Genomic DNA, 21,277 nt, shown 5'->3' with positions numbered 1-21,277 from the left:
AGAAGACCTATAGACGAGGACTTCTATAGACAGAAGACCTCTTCACGAGGACTTCTATAGACAGGAGACATCTTAACGAAGTCTTCTACAGACAGACGACCTCCTAAAGAGGTCTTCTATTTCAGAATACCTCTTGACGAGAACTTCATATAAGCCCCCATTACGAGGGCTTCTATAGATTCAACACTACATAAGGAGATCTTTTTTAGACCTATTGACGAGGTCTTCTATAGACACAAGAAATCTTGACTAGCTTTTTTATATACAAAGACCTCGTGACGAAATCTTCTATCAATAGAAGACTCTTGACGAGGTTTTCCGTATACAGAAGGCCGCTTGATGAAGATTTCTTCGGTCTATGGAAGACCTCAAGAAACCTTATTTTGTCTGTAAAAGACCTCAATCGACGTTCTTCTGTCTGTCGAAGACCTTAAGAGGTCTTCTTCTGCCTGTAGAAGACATCAAGAGGTCTTCCTTGACATCAAGAGCTCAGTGAATATATACTTGAATGCCGAAAAAAATAAATACTCCAAATCGTGACGTCCCCGCAAGCGTTTTAAAGACCATGATCATGAATTACGTACTTATTTGAATAATGGAAAGTCGGATTGGCAAGGGTTCAGAGAATTAACCAATCACGGCCGTACGATCGACGAAAAAATCGTATTGTATGCGGGTGATCGTGAGTGTTGGTTCCTAAAAGGTCTAAATAGCTGACATAATGCAGTTCTGCTATTTGAGGAATATAAAAATATACGCCGCTAAATCCTCTGCCGCACTGTTCACCACCTGGAAGGCTGAATTGAGGCTTCCCCTCAACATATTCGTATTAGTCGATTGTGTGCTGATTCCGAAGATATTGGGTTTTAACCTTCGATAGCACGTATAAGTTGTCCTCGCAGGCTACAGCTATTTGCGACAAGATCAGAAGTGGGAACATGATTTTCCAGTCATTGGCCGGCAGAACTTGGGGTGCTGACAAAGAAACCTTGTTGACCTATTACAAAACAATTGACCGGTCTGTGTTAAGTTATGCGGCGCCAGTATGGCATGAAAATGTTAGCCCTAAGTAGTGGAAGAATATCCAAACCTGCCAGAAGGCCGACTACATAAGGGGGTCTCCTCACGACACCAGCCAAACAAGATGTTTGATGCAATACCTGCTTCGGTGTTGCCGCCGTGAGAACCAAGCACGTCAGGAGAGGTCTTCGTGAACCGGGAGAGAGAGAGAGGTCCAAAGGTACAAGTCAGAACTTGAGGCAGCCTTCAATAGCATTCACAACAATGCAATTCCGGAGGCAGTACAAAGGTACAGTGTGAATGCCGTACCCGGAAATTTCTTTCGATTTGTCTATTTCGTTCTGTCGCCCGGACCTGAGGTTCTTCTAATGCGATTCATCACCATTAATCCGACGATAGAACGAAATATAAAAAAATATAAAAGAATAAAGAACGGCAGAACCTTTTTTATAAGATATTGCTTAAGCAAGAAGTACTTTAGGCGACGATTCCAAACTCAGAGTGGAAATAAATAAATCAGAGATTGAGCTCTCAATTCGAACGTACGCTACAAGAAAACGAGGAGCTAAACGAAAGGATAATTACTTAATCATAATGCCCAAAAGCGTTCTGCAGTTACTTGTGCCGTGAAAAGAAGTGTTGTTGCAAAGGTAATGACATTCACGATGCAGAGGTATAGCAACAACAAACACGAACCTGTCAATCAAGGGTCTGCAAGCACAACTCAAGAGAGGCCAGCGTGAGCAAAGTCGAAGCCAAGTCGGCCAAGGAAGATATACAAGAGACCTATCAAGAAGTTAAGTCAAAATGGCCAGTTTAGCTTTCATCTTGGATTCTTGAATCGTTTCACTGCCATCTACATCTGGAATCATTGGAAATCGAAAGTTGAACAGTGTTTAGCAAGTTACGTTACGATTCCAAGGCCGGGGAACATCCCATTTGAGTTAAACAGCAATCTATTTTCATGAGAAAACATTATTCAATCACCACATGTAGTAGGTTTGAGTTAGATTCCGAGGTATAATCTAGGCTGCCGACTGATAAGGATGTGTAGCTTGTTTGCTTACCACATGTGAGATAACTAAGTGTGTTTATAACCTCTCCATGGGCATTCTTCTTAGATGTATTCATGTATGGGTATAATTATGTGCAGAATTTGGGATGCCTTTTGTGAGGTTAGGGTTGGGTGTTATGCCTGCCCAGTGATTGTGATTATTAAGTGAAAATGTAGCTTAACAAATTTTAATGGAGAATTTTGAACGCTTATAAGATGATCTACTTTAACAGAACTTGGAAAATCGTCGTCTACATACAACAAAGACAAAAATACAAAATATTTTTTCTCAAAAATTAAACTCATTTACCTGTTTTCGTCAACGTTTTAACAGCTCCGGACTCCACTACACCACTATTGTCGGTATCAATTTTCCATATGGTTTTCTTGGCCTTCAAGCGACTCCAACTGTGTGAATGTTCCAGAGCAAAATCATCCTCATACGAAGAACTTTCCTGGGTACCACCACCACTATCGCTATCACCATGACCACGGAAATAACTTTTCACCTCTTCATCGGCACTGTCTTCTTCGCCTTCATCGTGTCCTTGGGAGATGGTTGCCGCATCATAGATGAGGCGCAACCTTTGCAATTGTTGACTTACTGGAATTTCTTCATTACCCAAGAAACTCAGCCGTGGTCCTGAACCATGACGCTGAAATGATGCCCCCGAATCGGTAGATGTTTTACGAGAATCCAGAGAATATTTCCTTGAATCAATTGTGGACCATGAGGAATTTGATGAAAAGCTGGTTGATTTGTATAGCTGTAAATGTTGAGGGGTATTTTCCAGGGGATCTTGGAATTCCAGTGCTGATGTGTTGGATGGTTCTTGATAGCTATTTGAACGTAACATTAGCTTGTTGGGTTGTGTGGCAGCTTGTGCCTCTATGGAGGCTATGCTTAGTCTGCGCATGGCCTCATCAAATTCGGTGGCTGAACGCATGGTTTTAATAATCAAGGTTGTAGATTTCAGGCCCTCATCCAGTATCCGCTGATGATCTTTGAGATCTTGCAACAGGATTTCCTGAGCACTAAGACGCCGTGGTTGGCCTGAGATTAGCTGTTGTCTCTGGTGTTGCTGCTCCTGTTGACCTGTTTTGGTAGCGAAAGTTGTGTGGTATTCTTAGTGCTTTTTCTGTCTTGACGTATTTGTCATTTATGATTTTAATCATTTCTTGTTGTTCGATTTTAATTTTTTTATTGTTCAGTTCATTTTGAGATTTTTATTGATTAGAAAAGTTTCTACTTTCGTACTTTCGTTTTAGGTATTTAGTTGGCAAAATAGTAGAGTGATCTACGTAATTTAATAGCTTTTAATGCTTTCAAAGGTTTTTGTTTTTTTAATTGTTGAAAAAGAAGTTCGTTTGAGGGTTAAGATTGATTAGAGAGAAAGAAAGAGAAAAGAGAATTGTGTAGTTGGAAATTAGTGAAATTAGAGATTAAAATTAATTATTTGTTGGAGTTAATTCGATAAATTTTAGCTGTGGTAGATGGATGTAGTGGAACCTTACACAATCACCAAGAACTTTGAAATCGCAACAGGGATTCATGAGGAAATTTCTACTTCACTGTGGTTCTACTGGATAAAAAAGAAACAAGGGTATGAAAGAATGCAGTAGAAGATTTGAAACGATGCTTAACGAGGTAGTAGACGTATGAAGGTCAAGGGTATGAAAATTAAAGATAAAAAGCATTTAGTGAGAGGGATAGAGATGCATCTAAGTATGTATATATAGAGCGAAAGACAGTGTGAAAACGTTTTAATATTCTACAGCTTTTATGGCTTCAAATAATATTCTTTAACATGCCATCTAGCGGATGGGAATTGATATTCAAGACTCAAACAAATTTTCACCTTAATCTTGTTGTGATCATCAATAGTGTAATCGAACGTACACCCTGTAGTTGCTATGTAGTGGTTGTCTTTGCTAATTGTAATGAATCGGAAATAAACGATTGCCGGTGTTTAAAGTACAATTAGCCTTGTGTTCATAATCGTGATAACGGCTCTATTTCGATTTGTGTGAGTCGAGGTAAGATACCTTTTCATCACATAAAGGTATAGTCTAAATGTGCTTTAACTGGCTATACATTTGTTTCTCCACTTTCAGATTCATGATTTTCAAAAGCTTTGGAGGCTTAAATTATTCTCGCCATACTCATGACCTGGGTAGGTAATGTTGGTTGTAGTCTAGACACATATTCTTTAGGCAACTACCTCGTTGCGACTTCCCACAGATTGGTCGATCGCATATTATGTGATTGGGTGGCGGTGAATGTCTTTGCTAAGTTAGCTAAGCCAACATCCCGCTTTGTGACTATCCATATCCTGTTCAACTGAGATGATTAGAGCCATCTATATGTAAATAAAATAAAATAAAAATGCCTGGAAATTTGAAGTCTCATGGGAACACAATTCGAAAATTTTCCATCGTAAAATTTGAGATAATTATTCCAGCAACAAAGAATTGTAGATATCACTGCCGAAGATATAATTTTATGTCTGATCAAAGTCAATGCTGTTTAGAAGAAGCAATGTTGATACGGAAGATGGCTCTATGACTGTAAAGTTTGGAATATTTATTGACAGCTAGATGGAGAAGTTAGACTTCCTTCAACGAATTCATGGCATATATGCAGGGTTTATGATGCTGGGAGCTCATGTGACATAAACGGGTATCTTAGCTTAAGTATGCCCTTCTCTTCTTCTTTAAAATTTGGGTATCCAAATTTTCGAGAGAGAGTAAACACTTGAGGTCGCCTGGAAGGAAATATTGGAGGTGTTGGTATAGATTCTCGACGAAATAAAAAGATTCATTGAAATGCATCGGTCATATTGGAACTATATGAAGGCACTAGTTCCATTGGGGAAAAGGAACGAAAGATCTATACGCTCTGGAAACTATATTGCCCAACTCTAGTGATTTTGAATATTTTATTTTAATATTTGTCTAGTTACATAGCTCCAAGTTTTGGTGCAGATTCCATACAATGGCACCACCTACTTTCAGTTAGTTCGAAGGCTTTTACAGTTCTCAAAACCCAACAATTCATTGTGCTGCTTAACCACTGTTAAGATCGACAAAAAGGGCAAAATCACTCGGACACCATCTTCAGTACATATTTATTCATTAAGTCTTTAGCAGATTTCAAAACCCATTACTTCTGAATATACATCGTGATCAGAGGGTACTGAAGCAAACCAGATTTTAATAGTTACAGTTTAAGATTTTCTTTTGTGATCTTTAGCAGGCAGAAAACCTACTATGGATTTGCTGAATATTCAAGATATTCCCTGGTATTTGGGTAGAAGACCGTTCATAGGTTTCAGAAGCTAGAGATATTGGACATTCTATAGATCGTTTATATAAAGTAGAAGATGTTGTAAATATGGGAATAAGCCAACAAATTCGGGATGCTGCTTAACATCCAAAGGTTTTTAAATGAAAGTTATTGACTCTTAGGCTCAGGAACATATGTAAAAGATTTTTCGGACGCCATCTTTATGTCATAATTATTAATTACTTCTATAGCAGATTCCAAAACCAATTTTTCTCATAATTCATCAGAAGGGGGACACTGAAGCAATTCAGATTTTCAGCTATAAAAAGTTTCTTGTTGAAAAACAAGAAACAAGGGAACTGATGAAGATCTGTGGCGAGATCTGAAACTATAGTCTTCCCTGCCTTACCCCTTGGTAAACATCGCCAAATTTTTTTCCCACTAATAAATTAAAGTTGTTTTAATAAAATATTAAAACAACGACTATGGGATTAGGCCTGACTATTTTGAAAAACAAAATAGAAGTCGTCATTCCAAACAAAAAACCCCAACCCTCTTAAAATTTTAAAGCTTTCAATTGAGGTCTTCAGTAGCCGAAAGATCTACTATGGCTTTTCTAGAGATTGAACACGTTTTTTTGGTATCTAGTTAGAAGACCGTCAATAGGTTTCAAAAGTTAGAGTTAGGAGATCTTCTATAGATCGTTTATATAATTATATATATTACTTAAAAGATTACTTAGCGTAGACACTAATGTCATGACCTGTTTCCCAAAGACGATTCGAATTCAAACTCGTTCGAACTACCAGAAAAGCGAACGTCACTAAAAAGCAAGTGAGTGCCGACACACGACGATCACCTAGTCCTGGCCACATGGACTGGAAGCAGCCGTCGAAAGGTATTGCAATACTTTTGTTTTCTGTCATACTGCCATGAAAGCCTGTCGACGAGAGAGATATAGTGGATGGATTAGAACATCATGATATACTATTGTGTCGATATTTTCTCCGCGTACATTGAAAATTTATGATGGGAAGTCACCAAATGTTCTCAACAGATGGTACGAACACCCGGAATATAAGGTGATTAGCCAATAGACTATCACCCACCTTGACCAAAAATGATGAAATTTTTAAATGCTGTGTGGCTTTACGTAGTGGAGAGAATTCGACAAAGAGAAACAGTGATTATTGGGTCTTGTCTTGACATCAGGCTTCAATTAGGCGACGATGGAATTTGGAGGCTGCCTCACAATTACGAAGTATATGTTAACACCCACTTTGATAGGATAGATTTATTTCTGTCAATAAATGCAATGACCTTCCTACAGAGGTCGTCGTATCTGAGGAGCTGACACTAGATTGAGAAGAATGGAAACCTAAGATTTATTAGATTATTAGATGGCAATTAATTATTTCAAATTACAAACATTATTGTTGGGCGAGTTGATGGGGAAAGATAATAGCATAGTTTTAGGCGGAATATCAGCATAATAAATTCAGGATTTATTATTTCAATATTCTGGTTATAAAGAATTACCTAGAATATTGAAGGTCAACTATTTATGCACTTTAGCGTACGTTACTCCATAATTCGAATATAGAGAATTTTTGACAGAAATATAAAAGAGTTCATTTCCTAAAAATATATATGTTGGAAAGGGGGATGCAATCTTCAACATGGTCAGTTGGATTATAAACGACGAAAAAGAAAAGCGAACGTCACAACCGGGTATGTTCTGATACTCACTTCACCTTTCACTTCACGCTTCAAGCATTTTGTTGGCGAATTTCTTTGGGCTAAGATTCATTAGGGTATTCAAAATGAAGAGTCCGTCCATAAAACAAGATGCTTGAGGCGTGAAGTGAGAGGTGAAGCGTGTATCAGAACATACCCGAATAACTCAAGTGAATGCAGACACATGACGATCACATACAGGTATCGGAAGAGTTAACTGTTCTGTTTTAGAGTCGTACTACCGGAAGTTCTTCGAGAGATGTGTTGGATAGACTACAAGAGCATGACATTTACTGTTGTGTCAATATTTTCTTCTCAGACCTTGCCAATTTATTGTGGGGGTCATGCAAAAGTGTACTTCATAAAACCTAAAGTTAGTGCCAATACACGACAATCACACAAAGTTCTGGCAAAAGGAATAACCATAAAGAAGACGTCGAGAGTTATCGGAAGAGTTTCCTTTTCCGTTTTATAGTCGTACTAACATGAAAGTCTAGAAGAGCAACTGTTGTGTCCTTATTTTCTCCTCGGACCTTGAGTGGGTCACACAAAATTTTCAACTGACCGTACAAATATCCGTAGCTGGTTTTCCATGCGAAAAGAGTCTAGTCTAGGAACAATAACGTAGTTAAGGGTAGCTGGCAAATTAGAGCCATAACTTTGTGATAAGTAAGTAAGTGCATTTGGATATTGTATCTTGATCTTGATTCGGGAAGCAATAACATGATTGATGTAGTTTATTAACAATCATTTCAGTATTTGCATGGACTTAGGAAATCCGACTGTGAAACGGCAAAAAGGTTTTGAAATTTTACTATAGCTGCAACGCCATCTATAACTCAACTTTTATATTACTACTGTGGACTTTGTCAGTGAAAGATAATATGACATAACTTCGTTAAGATAGTGTATTCAGGATATGGAAAGAACATTTTTCAAATCTGTTGGTATCCAATAGCAGCGAAGACGACGAAGATACCACAGTCCCAATCCCAGAAGATGGTATTGAATGTATACCGCCCAGCCAAGATGAGGTAAAGACAGCAATAAATCGGCTGAAGAATAATAATGCAGCAGGGGCCGATGGCTTACCAGCCGAGCTGTTCAAAACCGGAGGCGACACGCTGATAAGGTGTATTCATCAGCTAGTTAGCACCATCTGGCAGGAAGAACGCGTACCCGACGATTGGAACGTGAGCATCCTATGTCCAGTCCACAAGAAGGGTGATAAGACTGTATGCTCTAACTATAGGGGCATAAGTCTACTCCCTATTGCCTACAAGATCGTGTCAGGGATATTGTGCGAACGACTAAAGCCTATGGTCAACGAGATAATTGGACCATACCAATGCGGCTTTAGACCTGGCAAGTCCACCATTGACCAGATATTTACCCTGCGGCAAATCCTGGAGAAGACCCAAGAGATGCAGATCGACACCTACCACCTTTTGGTCGATTATAAAGCAGCCTTCGACAGCCCGCTGCGTTCAAAGGTATTCCAAGCCATGTCTGAATTTGGTATCCCCGCAAAGCTCATCCGGCTTTGTAAAATGACTTTAACTGACACGAGGTCCTCAGTTAAAATAGGAAAGAACCTCTCCGAAGAGTTTGGTACCAAACATCCTGCTAGAAAAGGTTATACGAGAGGCAAACGTCAAAAGAAGTGGCACAATCTACACCAATAGCCACATGTTACTTGCTTATGCTGATGATATAGACATCATGGGCCGATCAGTAAAAGAAGTAACTGTTACCTTCATAAAGGTCGAAGGAGAATCTGCTAAAGTGGGTCTGGCGGTAAACGGTGAGAAGACCAAGTTGATGGTCTCGACGCGCAATGCGTCCATTGAGCTCGGACCGACTGTGAAAGTTGGTTCCTATAATATTGAGGTAGTAAAAGACTTCGTCTACCTCGGCACCTCCGTAAACACAACAAATAACATCAGTTGTGAAATACGAAGAAGAATAGTGTTGCCTAACAGATGCTACTTTGGGCTGAGTAAGCAGTTTAGGAATAAAGCCACCTCTCGCCAAACAAAAGTAACACTTAACAAAACACTGATACTACCCGTGCTAATGTATGGTTCCGAAGCATGGGTACTTGCTCAAGCAGATAAGGCAGTGCTTGGTGTGTTCGAGAGAAAAATTCTTCGAAAGATCTACGGGCCAATCTGTGTTGACGGCGAATATCGGCGTCGTATGAACAACGAGCTGTACCAACTATACAATGACATCAATGTAGTTGAACAAATCGAGATACAACGATTGCGATGGCTAGGCCATGTTATAAGAATGAGTGATGATGAACCCGCTAAAAAGGCGTATAAATACGGGCCGCATGGAGGTTCTCGCAGATATGGAAGGCCAAAGCTTCGTTGGAGCGAACAAGTGAAACGAGATATCAGTAAGCTACATATCCCAGATTGGGAAAATACAGCAGCAAACAAAGAGGATTGGAGATTTTTTCTTAGTTCGGCTTATGGAACAAATGTTCTGTAAAAGGCCAGCTAAGTAAGTAAGTAAGTATGTGGAATCGGAAAGTGTTTTCATTGGAACAAAAGAGGTAATCAAAGTTACACACATATATTGGATGATCTGCAATGCCTTGGTGAAACGGCAAGAAGATCTTGAAAATTCACTGTATATTTACTGCCATCTATACTTCAAATTTAACATTATTATTGCGGAATGTGTCAGTGAAAGATAATATGATGGGCCTACTTTTAGGCGGAATATTTAAAGAACACTAGTAGAAGAAGTTACCTAGAAGAACGAAATATATAGGTCGCTGTTGATCCCGGCGGATCAAAGTGTTTTGAATTTGAACTGAAATGAAATGACTGCTGCCTTATTCACGATGGAAAAGAAAAATGAACATCACTACGCACGTGAGTGCTGGTAAACGACGATCACACAAAATCCTGACAAAAGGAACGACCATAAAGTAGTCGTCTAGAGGTATCGGAAGAGTTTTCTCGTCTATTTTAGAGTCGTACTAACATGGAAGTCTTCTGAAGAGTGATATAGTAGATGTACTAGAAGTTCACGATATTTACTGATGAAAATTTATGGTGATGTGCCGAAAATTTCTCCACAGGCCATACCAACTGATCTTCAAGGTGAAGAGCCTTTAAGGAAGTAAGATAAGGGAAGACAGTAAACTAGAACCGTAACTGCGGGATAAAGCTTGTCCCTGAAAAATTGATATAGTCGGGATTGATTGGTAAGCAATAACATGGTTTACGTAATTGTTCTGTGTAAAAAGAAGTCTATAGATCTTGTTCCTCGGGTAGTTGTTATCTAAACAATTGTGAAACTTTCTTGCTAACATTTTTATGATTACATCGTAAGTTGTTGACACTTTATTTATAACGACTATTAATTAACAATCACTGTTTTTGGGAATCCGACTGTCTTATTAAGGCAAAGCATTGTGATAGCGCCATCTATACATCAAATTGAACATTATTATTGTGGAATTTATCAGTGAAAGACTAATATAATGTGCCTGCTTTTAGGCGGAATATTTAAAGAAAACTTGCAAGTAATAGAAGAAGTTGTCTAATAGACCGGATTATGGATCCATAAAGATCCAAGAGACATTCTGAATGACTTTTATAGTTTTTTGCTTGTTCCGAAATAAATAATCTTTTATTCGAATAGCTATTTTTTCGATTTCAGATTAAAATTAATTTTGTAATGTTAATTTTTGTTGTTATTTGTAGCCATAAATCTAGCCCACAAAACGTTAGAAGCCAATTAGAAAACAAAACACAGAAAACAATAAAGGGTTATAAAATAAGTAGCAAACTTACTAATACACACACAGCGAGATATACAATAAAGATTATAAATTATTTAAATTAATAGATTTTATAATTAGAATATCATTTGAATAATAAAATTAAATAATAACAACAACAAAAAGTAGATCATCCCATAAGAAGAAAAAATTAAACCGAATATTATTCTAAAATTCAAATTCAGATGCCAATAGTTCTACCATTTACAGTAAGACAACTTACGGGCTAGTATGTAAAAACATTTCACACACACAAATATAATGTCAAATACTACGTTTTATACAGACAAACACACAGACATAGATGTAAGCTTGGTATATGGAATCACATGGGGAATGGGGAAATAGGCAGGCAGTTGGATGGTCGGTTGTTTGGTGGGATATTTTAGTTGAGGTGTTTGTGAAACTTACCACTCTCTTCCCAAGTCTTGGTAGAAGAAGCTCCAATTACCGGAGGTGAAGTGCTGCCCACATTCAAATTGATTTTTGTGGAGAAACCATTTGTTTGTGATAGATCTTGTATGCGTTCGGCAACAGATTTGATGGGTGCCACGTTGCTCTGGGGTGAATCATTTAGAGCTGAAAACGAAAGATTAGTTTTTATTTCTTGGCCATTTCTTTGAATAAATAAATCTCACCTCTTGAAGATTTCACCTGGACACCCCACAACTCATCGGGTGTTTCAATGTTTTCTCCCAAAACATAGGGTTTTGGTTTGGCTGGTTTATTTTTCAGTATTCCCCTCAGCGAGGTCATTTCATCGGTTTCATAATCGGTGGTATCCACACCGCTGGTAGAAGCATAACTACTGCGGGAACTTTCAGAGTTGACATAACTTTCAGCCACTGTGGTTACGGTGACATTTTTTGTGGTCGGACTGGTCTCCTTGATAGGTTCTGGAGAATCCACGAGGGGTGCCCTATAGGCCACTGTGGTAGAGGCAATAGTCTTACGTCTCAACTTATCATCACCAAATAAGGTGACAGGCATTGCCACCGTGGATGTGGCCGGGGACGATGTTGTTGAAACAGTGGTGGCCGATTTAACCAATGACTGCAGGGGTCCAACACTGGAGCTACGATTCCGTCGCCTTCTAAAATTATTTGTGGGTGGAGGCTTACTATCCGTTTCCACAATATTTACCCTCCCCGATTCGGTGGCAAAATGCACCTCAGTTTTACAAAATTCTACACGTTTTTGTTGGTGGACCTTTTGGGAGAAGCCGCCTGCACTTGAGGTACTCGTCACTTCTGAGGTTTGCACAAATTTCCCCTCACCCAGAGGAGAATTTCTTTCATAGAAACCATTGAGTCTGACCTGGGTGGTTTGCCTGCCATTATCTCGAACATATTGACTTTCATCAACGGCAATAGAGTGACGCTTATTTGGTGCAGCATCCTCTTCAGGGGAGTTTTCTGATTCTTCAAAAGATTGTTGGGGCCTGTAACGTCTTTGCACCGCTGTGGAGGAGGATGTCACCCCCATAATGCTGGACCTCTGACTGCTGTTCTCTCCCAAACGCACCACCACGGTACTATTGCGTTGATGCTCCTGATTGGTGGGCGACCAATTTTGCAACTCTCCCGAACGTCCCAAACCACTATCTGTGGAGGCATCCATACGTTGCATTGATTTGTCGGGTGGTGACATTTTTTCAAAACCATACGATTTTCGCCTCAAATGCCACTCTGTGGGATTGGTTTCTTTGTATTTCAGCCTAGATTCCAGACTATTGGTGGTGTGCTTACTCGGCAAATTGATTGTATTCTCTCTATCGTTATACCGCTCAGGCGACTTTTCCACAGATTTCCTTATCATTGAAGGCTGCACCTCAATATGTTCCTGTTCCGGCAACTCTGAGTTGTTTTGCTGATTTATTAGAAAATCTTCTTTATACAAAGATTCGTCAGAGAGTCGTTTCAACTTTCCTCGAATCTCCTTTAATGATTCTGCCGTCAAAAACGAACTTCTAACTGGTGAGGGTGACACAGGCTTAGTGTCGGGTCCATTCAAAATCGAACTCAAGGCAGCCAAATCAACGTGATTATTTTTCATAACCGTATTTAAACGTCTACCGTTTTCCAATTCGGCACGAATTTTGGAAACACTTACAGAACTTTCGGGCAGGTCAAGGGGTCTTCGTGCTGGTGTTGGTGTTGCTGTTTCCGTTTTTGTGCTGCAGGAATTTTGAAAAGATCTACGTAGCTTACTGACACGTCTCCACTCGGCTGGCTCTTCGTTATCTACACCATTTACATCCCATTCAGTACTTAAATCGTCCGTCGATATGGATCGAGATCTGTGTAGGGATGTGGTGGGGGCAGAATTGTCTGTCTCTTGGGGTATTTGTTGTCGGCGCATGTGGCGTGAGGATAGTCTAAAAATAAAAAATAAATAAAATAAGAAAACAATATTAAAAAAGGAAGGTCGTATAAACATCGAAAGATTACATGACATGGATAGGTACGACGCGCCACCTACAGTGGCAAAATGGTTAGCAAAGACCTCAACCGTTGACTTAAAAACGCCTAAAAGCCAACATGAAATTTTGCAGTAATGTCGACTCGATTCATATTGAGTATTTCAGGGGCGACTAAAAATGGGAATAGGCGTGGATTTTTAAAAGACTTTTTCGAGCGGCTAAAAAGAGGAATAGGCGTGGATTTTTAAAAGACTTTTTCGAGCGGCTAAAAAGAGGAATAGGCGTGGATTTTTAAAAGACTTTTTCGAGCGGCTAAAAAGAGGAATAGGCGTGGATTTTTAAAAGACTTTTTCGAGCGGCTAAAAAGAGGAATAGGCGTGGATTTTTAAAAGACTTTTTCGAGCGGCTAAAAAGAGGAATAGGCGTGGATTTTTAAAAGACTTTTTCGAGCGGCTAAAAAGAGGAATAGGCGTGGATTTTTAAAAGACTTTTTCGAGCGGCTAAAAAGAGGAATAGGCGTGGATTTTTAAAAGACTTTTTCGAGCGGCTAAAAAGAGGAATAGGCGTGGATTTTTAAAAGACTTTTTCGAGCGGCTAAAAAGAGGAATAGGCGTGGATTTTTAAAAGACTTTTTCGAGCGGCTAAAAAGAGGAATAGGCGTGGATTTTTAAAAGACTTTTTCGAGCGGCTAAAAAGAGGAATAGGCGTGGATTTTTAAAAGACTTTTTCGAGCGGCTAAAAAGAGGAATAGGCGTGGATTTTTAAAAGACTTTTTCGAGCGGCTAAAAAGAGGAATAGGCGTGGATTTTTAAAAGACTTTTTCGAGCGGCTAAAAAGAGGAATAGGCGTGGATTTTTAAAAGACTTTTTCGAGCGGCTAAAAAGAGGAATAGGCGTGGATTTTTAAAAGACTTTTTCGAGCGGCTAAAAAGAGGAATAGGCGTGGATTTTTAAAAGACTTTTTCGAGCGGCTAAAAAGAGGAATAGGCGTGGATTTTTAAAAGACTTTTTCGAGCGGCTAAAAAGAGGAATAGGCGTGGATTTTTAAAAGACTTTTTCGAGCGGCTAAAAAGAGGAATAGGCGTGGATTTTTAAAAGACTTTTTCGAGCGGCTAAAAAGAGGAATAGGCGTGGATTTTTAAAAGACTTTTTCGAGCGGCTAAAAAGAGGAATAGGCGTGGATTTTTAAAAGACTTTTTCGAGCGGCTAAAAAGAGGAATAGGCGTGGATTTTTAAAAGACTTTTTCGAGCGGCTAAAAAGAGGAATAGGCGTGGATTTTTAAAAGACTTTTTCGAGCGGCTAAAAAGAGGAATAGGCGTGGATTTTTAAAAGACTTTTTCGAGCGGCTAAAAAGAGGAATAGGCGTGGATTTTTAAAAGACTTTTTCGAGCGGCTAAAAAGAGGAATAGGCGTGGATTTTTAAAAGACTTTTTCGAGCGGCTAAAAAGAGGAATAGGCGTGGATTTTTAAAAGACTTTTTCGAGCGGCTAAAAAGAGGAATAGGCGTGGATTTTTAAAAGACTTTTTCGAGCGGCTAAAAAGAGGAATAGGCGTGGATTTTTAAAAGACTTTTTCGAGCGGCTAAAAAGAGGAATAGGCGTGGATTTTTAAAAGACTTTTTCGAGCGGCTAAAAAGAGGAATAGGCGTGGATTTTTAAAAGACTTTTTCGAGCGGCTAAAAAGAGGAATAGGCGTGGATTTTTAAAAGACTTTTTCGAGCGGCTAAAAAGAGGAATAGGCGTGGATTTTTAAAAGACTTTTTCGAGCGGCTAAAAAGAGGAATAGGCGTGGATTTTTAAAAGACTTTTTCGAGCGGCTAAAAAGAGGAATAGGCGTGGATTTTTAAAAGACTTTTTCGAGCGGCTAAAAAGAGGAATAGGCGTGGATTTTTAAAAGACTTTTTCGAGCGGCTAAAAAGAGGAATAGGCGTGGATTTTTAAAAGACTTTTTCGAGCGGCTAAAAAGAGGAATAGGCGTGGATTTTTAAAAGACTTTTTCGAGCGGCTAAAAAGAGGAATAGGCGTGGATTTTTAAAAGACTTTTTCGAGCGGCTAAAAAGAGGAATAGGCGTGGATTTTTAAAAGACTTTTTCGAGCGGCTAAAAAGAGGAATAGGCGTGGATTTTTAAAAGACTTTTTCGAGCGGCTAAAAAGAGGAATAGGCGTGGATTTTTAAAAGACTTTTTCGAGCGGCTAAAAAGAGGAATAGGCGTGGATTTTTAAAAGACTTTTTCGAGCGGCTAAAAAGAGGAATAGGCGTGGATTTTTAAAAGACTTTTTCGAGCGGCTAAAAAGAGGAATAGGCGTGGATTTTTAAAAGACTTTTTCGAGCGGCTAAAAAGAGGAATAGGCGTGGATTTTTAAAAGACTTTTTCGAGCGGCTAAAAAGAGGAATAGGCGTGGATTTTTAAAAGACTTTTTCGAGCGGCTAAAAAGAGGAATAGGCGTGGATTTTTAAAAGACTTTTTCGAGCGGCTAAAAAGAGGAATAGGCGTGGATTTTTAAAAGACTTTTTCGAGCGGCTAAAAAGGAGAATAGGCGTGGATTTTCAAAAGACTTTTTCGAGCGGCTAAAAAGGAGAATAGGCGTGGATTTTCAAAAGACTTTTTCGAGCGGCTAAAAAGGAGAATAGGCGTGGATTTTCAAAAGACTTTTTCGAGTGGCTAAAAAGGGGAATAGGCGTGGATTTTTAAAAGACTTTTTCGAGCGGCTAAAAAGAGAATAGGCGTGGATTTTCAAAAGACTTTTTCGAGCGGCTAAAAAGGAGAATAGGCGTGGATTTTCAAAAGACTTTTTCGAGCGGCTAAAAAGGAGAATAGGCGTGGATTTTCAAAAGACTTTTTCGAGTGGCTAAAAAGGGGAATAGGCGTGGATTTTTAAAAGACTTTTTCGAGCGGCTAAAAAGAGAATAGGCGTGGATTTTCAAAAGACTTTTTCGAGCGGCTAAAAAGGAGAATAGGCGTGGATTTTCAAAAGACTTTTTCGAGCGGCTAAAAAGGAGAATAGGCGTGGATTTTCAAAAGACTTTTTCGAGCGGCTAAAAAGGAGAATAGGCGTGGATTTTCAAAAGACTTTTTCGAGCGGCTAAAAAGGAGAATAGGCGTGGATTTTCAAAAGACTTTTTCGAGCGGCTAAAAAGAGAATAGGCGTGGATTTTCAAAAGACTTTTTCGAGTGGCTAAAAAGGGGAATAGGCGTGGATTTTTAAAAGACTTTTTCGAGTGGCTAAATAGGGGAATAGGCTTGGATTTTTAAAAGACTTTTTCGACCGGCTAAAAAGGGGAATAGGCTTGGATTTTTAAGAGACTTTTTTGAGCGGCTAAAAAGCGAAATAGGCGAGGATTTTTAAAAGACTTTTTCGACCGGCTAAAAAGGGGAATAGGCTTGGATTTTTAAGAGACTTTTTTGAGCGGCTAAAAAGCGAAATAGGCGAGGATTTTTAAAAGACTTTTTCGAGCGGCTAAAAAGAGGAATAGCCGTGGATTTTTAAAAGGCTTTTTCGAGCGACTTTTTTCGAGTAATAAGCTATGACATTCAACCCTAGGAAATGACCGGAAACACTAGGCGCTGGCTGAGCAAATAGACAGCTCCACATTTTGCACTGTAACTAAGGACGCTCCCACCAGGATTAGAGAAGACTGTCCCAGTTCGCCTGACATATTAATCTTGTCACTTATTCTGACGAATGGCGTGACTTGGCGCCAGTTATTTCTCTTGGGTCAGACCATCTACTTATCCTCATCTCCATCCGTAGGCTACCCGTCATCATAACCTCTGATCGCCGTATTTTCCTTAATCATGGGAAAACAAGGTTTCAGAGAATTAATCAAACAAAACTTTAGATAACTGCCCAATGCCTCTGATGTTCTGGTACAACGAAGGAATTACCAAAAATGGGTCCGTATGGCTATTTTTAGCTTTTCGGCTGTTCGAATGTTTGAAATAAGGCATAATTTCCCAGCAAAACTGACGGAATTAGCGAATGAGCGTGGTGAGCTAAGTCGTACGAACCCTAGCGACTCCAGACTCAGATAGCTGACATGGGAAGCAAATAGATAAGCCGGCAAGCACAAGCGGAAATGGTGGCTAAATCGAGCATCTAAAGTGCTACAACATTGAAACCGGTGGTAGTAAATCGTTGGTAACCATTAAGGCGTTATCGAACCCTAGGTAAAAGGGGTGATTGAACATCTGTCTGCGTCGTTGTGGCGTATCCAAAGAGTTGCGCGGTTTATTTTAAGGGATAGTTTATTGAACACACTGTAGCGACCGGTCGAAGGTAAGTGTTTTACGTCGTTTGCGATTTCCTCCAGCCGAGTTTTCAATGGGTGATGTTTGCAGATGTTATCCAAGCCCCGAAATCATCAATGGTGTTGCTAAATCATCTGAATGACCCATTTGTCGTGTATCTGAGCAAAATCCTCAACTAATCGTTAGCCGCCCTAATAGTTGCAGAAGCCTGGGCAGGGTGATCCCGCTATTGATGCTGAAAAAAGGATGCCAGTAAAGGTGAATCGTACAGGCAAATCTCCCTGTTGTCGCCAGTAGCAACGATTCTTGAGGCACTATTCTTCCCCATGCTGAGAAACAGTTTGCCAACATCAGCACGGATTCCCGAAAATTCCCTGCACAACATCAGCATTACACGTCATATCCACGTAAAGCAGAAGAGGACTGAACCAGAACAATCCGTGCGACTAAACAGTCATGGCTCCTTAAAACTGCTGGATAATTCGGGAGTGAGTATCTTACCAAAGTTCTGAATCTTTCGCTAGCTACCCGCATCATGTCCGAAGTCTGCAAAATGGGAGCAGGGTGGTCTCGATATTGAAGCCAAAATGCTACTATGCCAGCAGAAGTGAATCGTACAGGCCGATCTTACCTTTGTCACAGAGCCGTTACTTCTCCTTAACATCAGAGTGTGTTATTTAATTGCGGATCATCAACACGCTTTCCGTAGTACAGTTATGTACTACAACAACTCTGCACGCCATTTCCGCACATATTAGCCGAAGTCTCAACCTGAATAGGTCGAGTCACAGAATGGTGCTAGTAGCATTGGACCTGACCAAAGCATTTGATACAATCGGTTATGCAAAGCTGTTCGAGAATGTTGTTTGAAACTTTTGGTCACCAAATATATATCAGGTCGCCAGACATACGAGACTTAAGGAACAAGAAGTCAAACACCGTAGAGTGAAACAGAGAATTCCCCAAGTAGGGGTGATATCTTCAGAACTGTTTAACCTCCACCGTTCTGCAATTCCTCGCCCCAGTTTCGACGGCATTGAGATAATTATGTACACACTCATAGCTTCAGTTCCACCTTTTCACATAATTTGTGTCAGACTATCTGCCTAACACATTGATCTTGTTGAGTTCACCCATTGTTTCACAACGTCCCATACGGGACAAGGGAGACTTCTCTCATATCAATGAGTGCACCCCGAATCATATTAAGCTCAATGATATGGGACCTACTGTTTATCGCCGAGTCCGAACGGCGTGCTTTAGACACCACTTGTAGAGAAGTTTTTCAAGGCTGAAATACTCAGGAAATGTCGCCAGCATTACTGAGGGGTATTTTGCCACCGTTGAAAAATGTTTGATGTTGCCTGGCCGGGGAACCACTGACCTTCTGCGTGCAGGGCGGGCGTGCATACCATTGCACCACGGTGGCACCCATTCTCCCACGCGAGGAAAATATCCGCCACTAAGTTAACAGCCACAATGTTCACCACATGGACTGCGGAGATGAAGCTCCCATTGAATGTGTAGGTCGATGGGTCAATATTTCCGACAACTAATTATCCACTGTGGTGCAATGGTAAGCACACCTACGTTGCACGCTGAATGCTCGGAATCGGTTCCCAGACCAGGCAATATCAACATTTCAATGGTGGTAAAATACACCTCAGTGTAATGTTGGCGACATTTTCTGAGTATTTCAGCCATGTAAAAACTTCTCTACAAGTGGACTGGGTGATAAACAGTAGGTCCCACAATATTGAGCTAATATGAATCGGAGTGCATTCATTGGTATAAGATAATTATCCCTTGTCCCATCCGAGATGTTGTGGGAACATATGAATTTAGGGATGTAATTATCCCGAAGTTCTGGAGTTCCCATTCGACAGCTTATATACCTCAACTATCTGCGATAAGAGGAGAAATAGGGACAAGGGTTTTAGGTTCTTAGAGGGCAGTACATGGCAAGCAGAAACAGCAACATTGTGACCAAATATAACACGACAGATCGGTCTGTGGCAAGCTATGCGGTGCCAGTGCGGTTTATCAACGTAATCGATACACAATGGAAAACTTGCCATAATGCAGCTCTTAGAACTGCAACAGGGTGTTTCTTCATATATTTGGTGGATATACACGAGGAGACTATGATCTTGCCGGTGCGTCGGCAAAACAGAATGTAGTCAATACAGTTTCTGCTTGGGTGCTATAGGCAATGTAATCAAAGTCACCATTTTGTGGAGAGGTAGCCCCAGCCCGGCCGTGTGAGAGAAGAGTTTCATGATCTAGAGAGGAAACATATACAAAAAACAAGTAAAAAAGTATCAGTCGGCTTTGCCGACAGAGATATACCCTCAGCCTGTGTATATTGAAATAATTTTTTTTCCCAAAATACGTATGTATTTAGGGGGGTTTTGCAAATTTTGGGCGTTTGAAGCGACAAAAATGATGATTAGGATTAAAGATCAAATGTTTTGCGGAGGAGATACTAAAAGGAATGGATCGACATTGACCGTTATGGAAATGGATCTCCAGCCACAACATATGGTGCCATAGGGGGTTTTTACACTCTTCGGGCTGTTTGCTCAAGAAGTATGGACTTGCCCCTAAAAAAACTTTTACCATCGTAATTGAGGCAGCGAATGCAAGTTGCTTCAAAAAAAAAATCAAAGTGGTTCGATATCAGGTTTTAAAGTGAACTTATCCGAAATTTTGTGTGGGAGGTACCAGATGGAGTGGACAAATTTAGTCCATATTTGAACCTGATCTATATCTGGTAGATATATTAGGATGTGTAAAGTATAGACCAATTCGGCCACTCCCTTCAAGAGTTATCGTACGAACAATTTTTCCGAACATTTTTGAACTTTTGTGGGGGAGGTACCTGAAGGAGTGGACCGATATGGCTTATCTTCAAACTTAAACTATGTTTGGACAAAATATTACTAAGGCCAAATTTTGGACCGAATCGGCAGATCCATTCGAGAGTTATCTTGCTCTCCAACCACCTCACACGGTGTCATAGGGGTTTTTTGCAACTTTCATGCTATTTTCTCAGGAAGTATGGACTTGCCCCTGATAAAACTTGTACCGTCGTATGGAGGGCAGTGAATACATGTTTCTAAAACAAAAATCAAAGCGATTCGAGAGCAGGTCCTAAACTGAACTTATCCCAAATTTTGTGTGGGAGGTACCCGATTGAGTCCATATTGGAAACTCATCTAAGTCCGGTAGACATTTCTCGATTTGCAAAGTATGGACCAAATCGGTTACTCCCTTCAAGAGTTATCGTACGTACAAATTTTCCGAACATTTTCGAACTTTTGTGGTGGAGGTACCGGAAGGAGTGGACCGATATAACCCATCTTCGAACTTGGACAAAATATTACGAAAGCCAAATTTTGGATCGAATCGATTGATCCGTTCGAGAGTTATCGTGCGCTCCAGCCAGACAGACAGACAGACAGACGGACGGAAATTGCTAAATCAACTCCAAATTGTCTGAAACACATTTCGTCCAAACATACTTGGGGTCTAAAACCATTATTTCGATGAGGCACATTTTGCCCGTATGAAAGTGTGTATACCCTCGTTAGCATAAATGCTGAGGGTATAAAAATACAGTTAGCCTTAAATCATCTGGTGGCGAATAACTTAGTATCTCCATAAACTAAATGTTGATCAGTGACGGACTTTTCAATAGTTTAGTT

At 40.0% G+C, this 21,277-nt stretch overlaps 1 protein-coding gene across 20 annotated transcripts in view; it reads right to left on the bottom strand.

Moving 5' to 3' along the window:
• LOC141393706 (uncharacterized) overlaps positions 1–21,277 on the bottom strand; it is a 101,338-nt gene that overhangs the window by 21,927 nt on the left and 58,134 nt on the right. For 12 of the 20 annotated variants that reach the window (XM_073967075.1, XM_073967077.1, XM_073967072.1 and 9 more), the window contains 3 exons: positions 11,538–13,276; positions 11,311–11,478; positions 2,385–3,170 (listed from right to left, as the gene is read on the bottom strand). In XM_073967075.1, the coding sequence (XP_073823176.1) occupies positions 2,385–3,170; positions 11,311–11,478; positions 11,538–13,276 (2,693 nt within the window). The remainder of the gene's footprint in view (positions 1–2,384; positions 3,171–11,310; positions 11,479–11,537; positions 13,277–21,277) is intronic. The other 8 variants (XM_073967082.1, XM_073967090.1, XM_073967091.1 and 5 more) reach the window with 1 other exon arrangement.

This window comes from Musca autumnalis, unplaced genomic scaffold, assembly GCF_047663935.1.
Source record: "Musca autumnalis isolate F117 unplaced genomic scaffold, ASM4766393v1 scaffold_2, whole genome shotgun sequence".
Taxonomy (NCBI): Eukaryota; Metazoa; Arthropoda; class Insecta; order Diptera; family Muscidae; genus Musca; species Musca autumnalis.
Note: the sequence above shows the minus strand (reverse complement) of the source record. Positions and strands in the feature narration are given on the sequence as shown.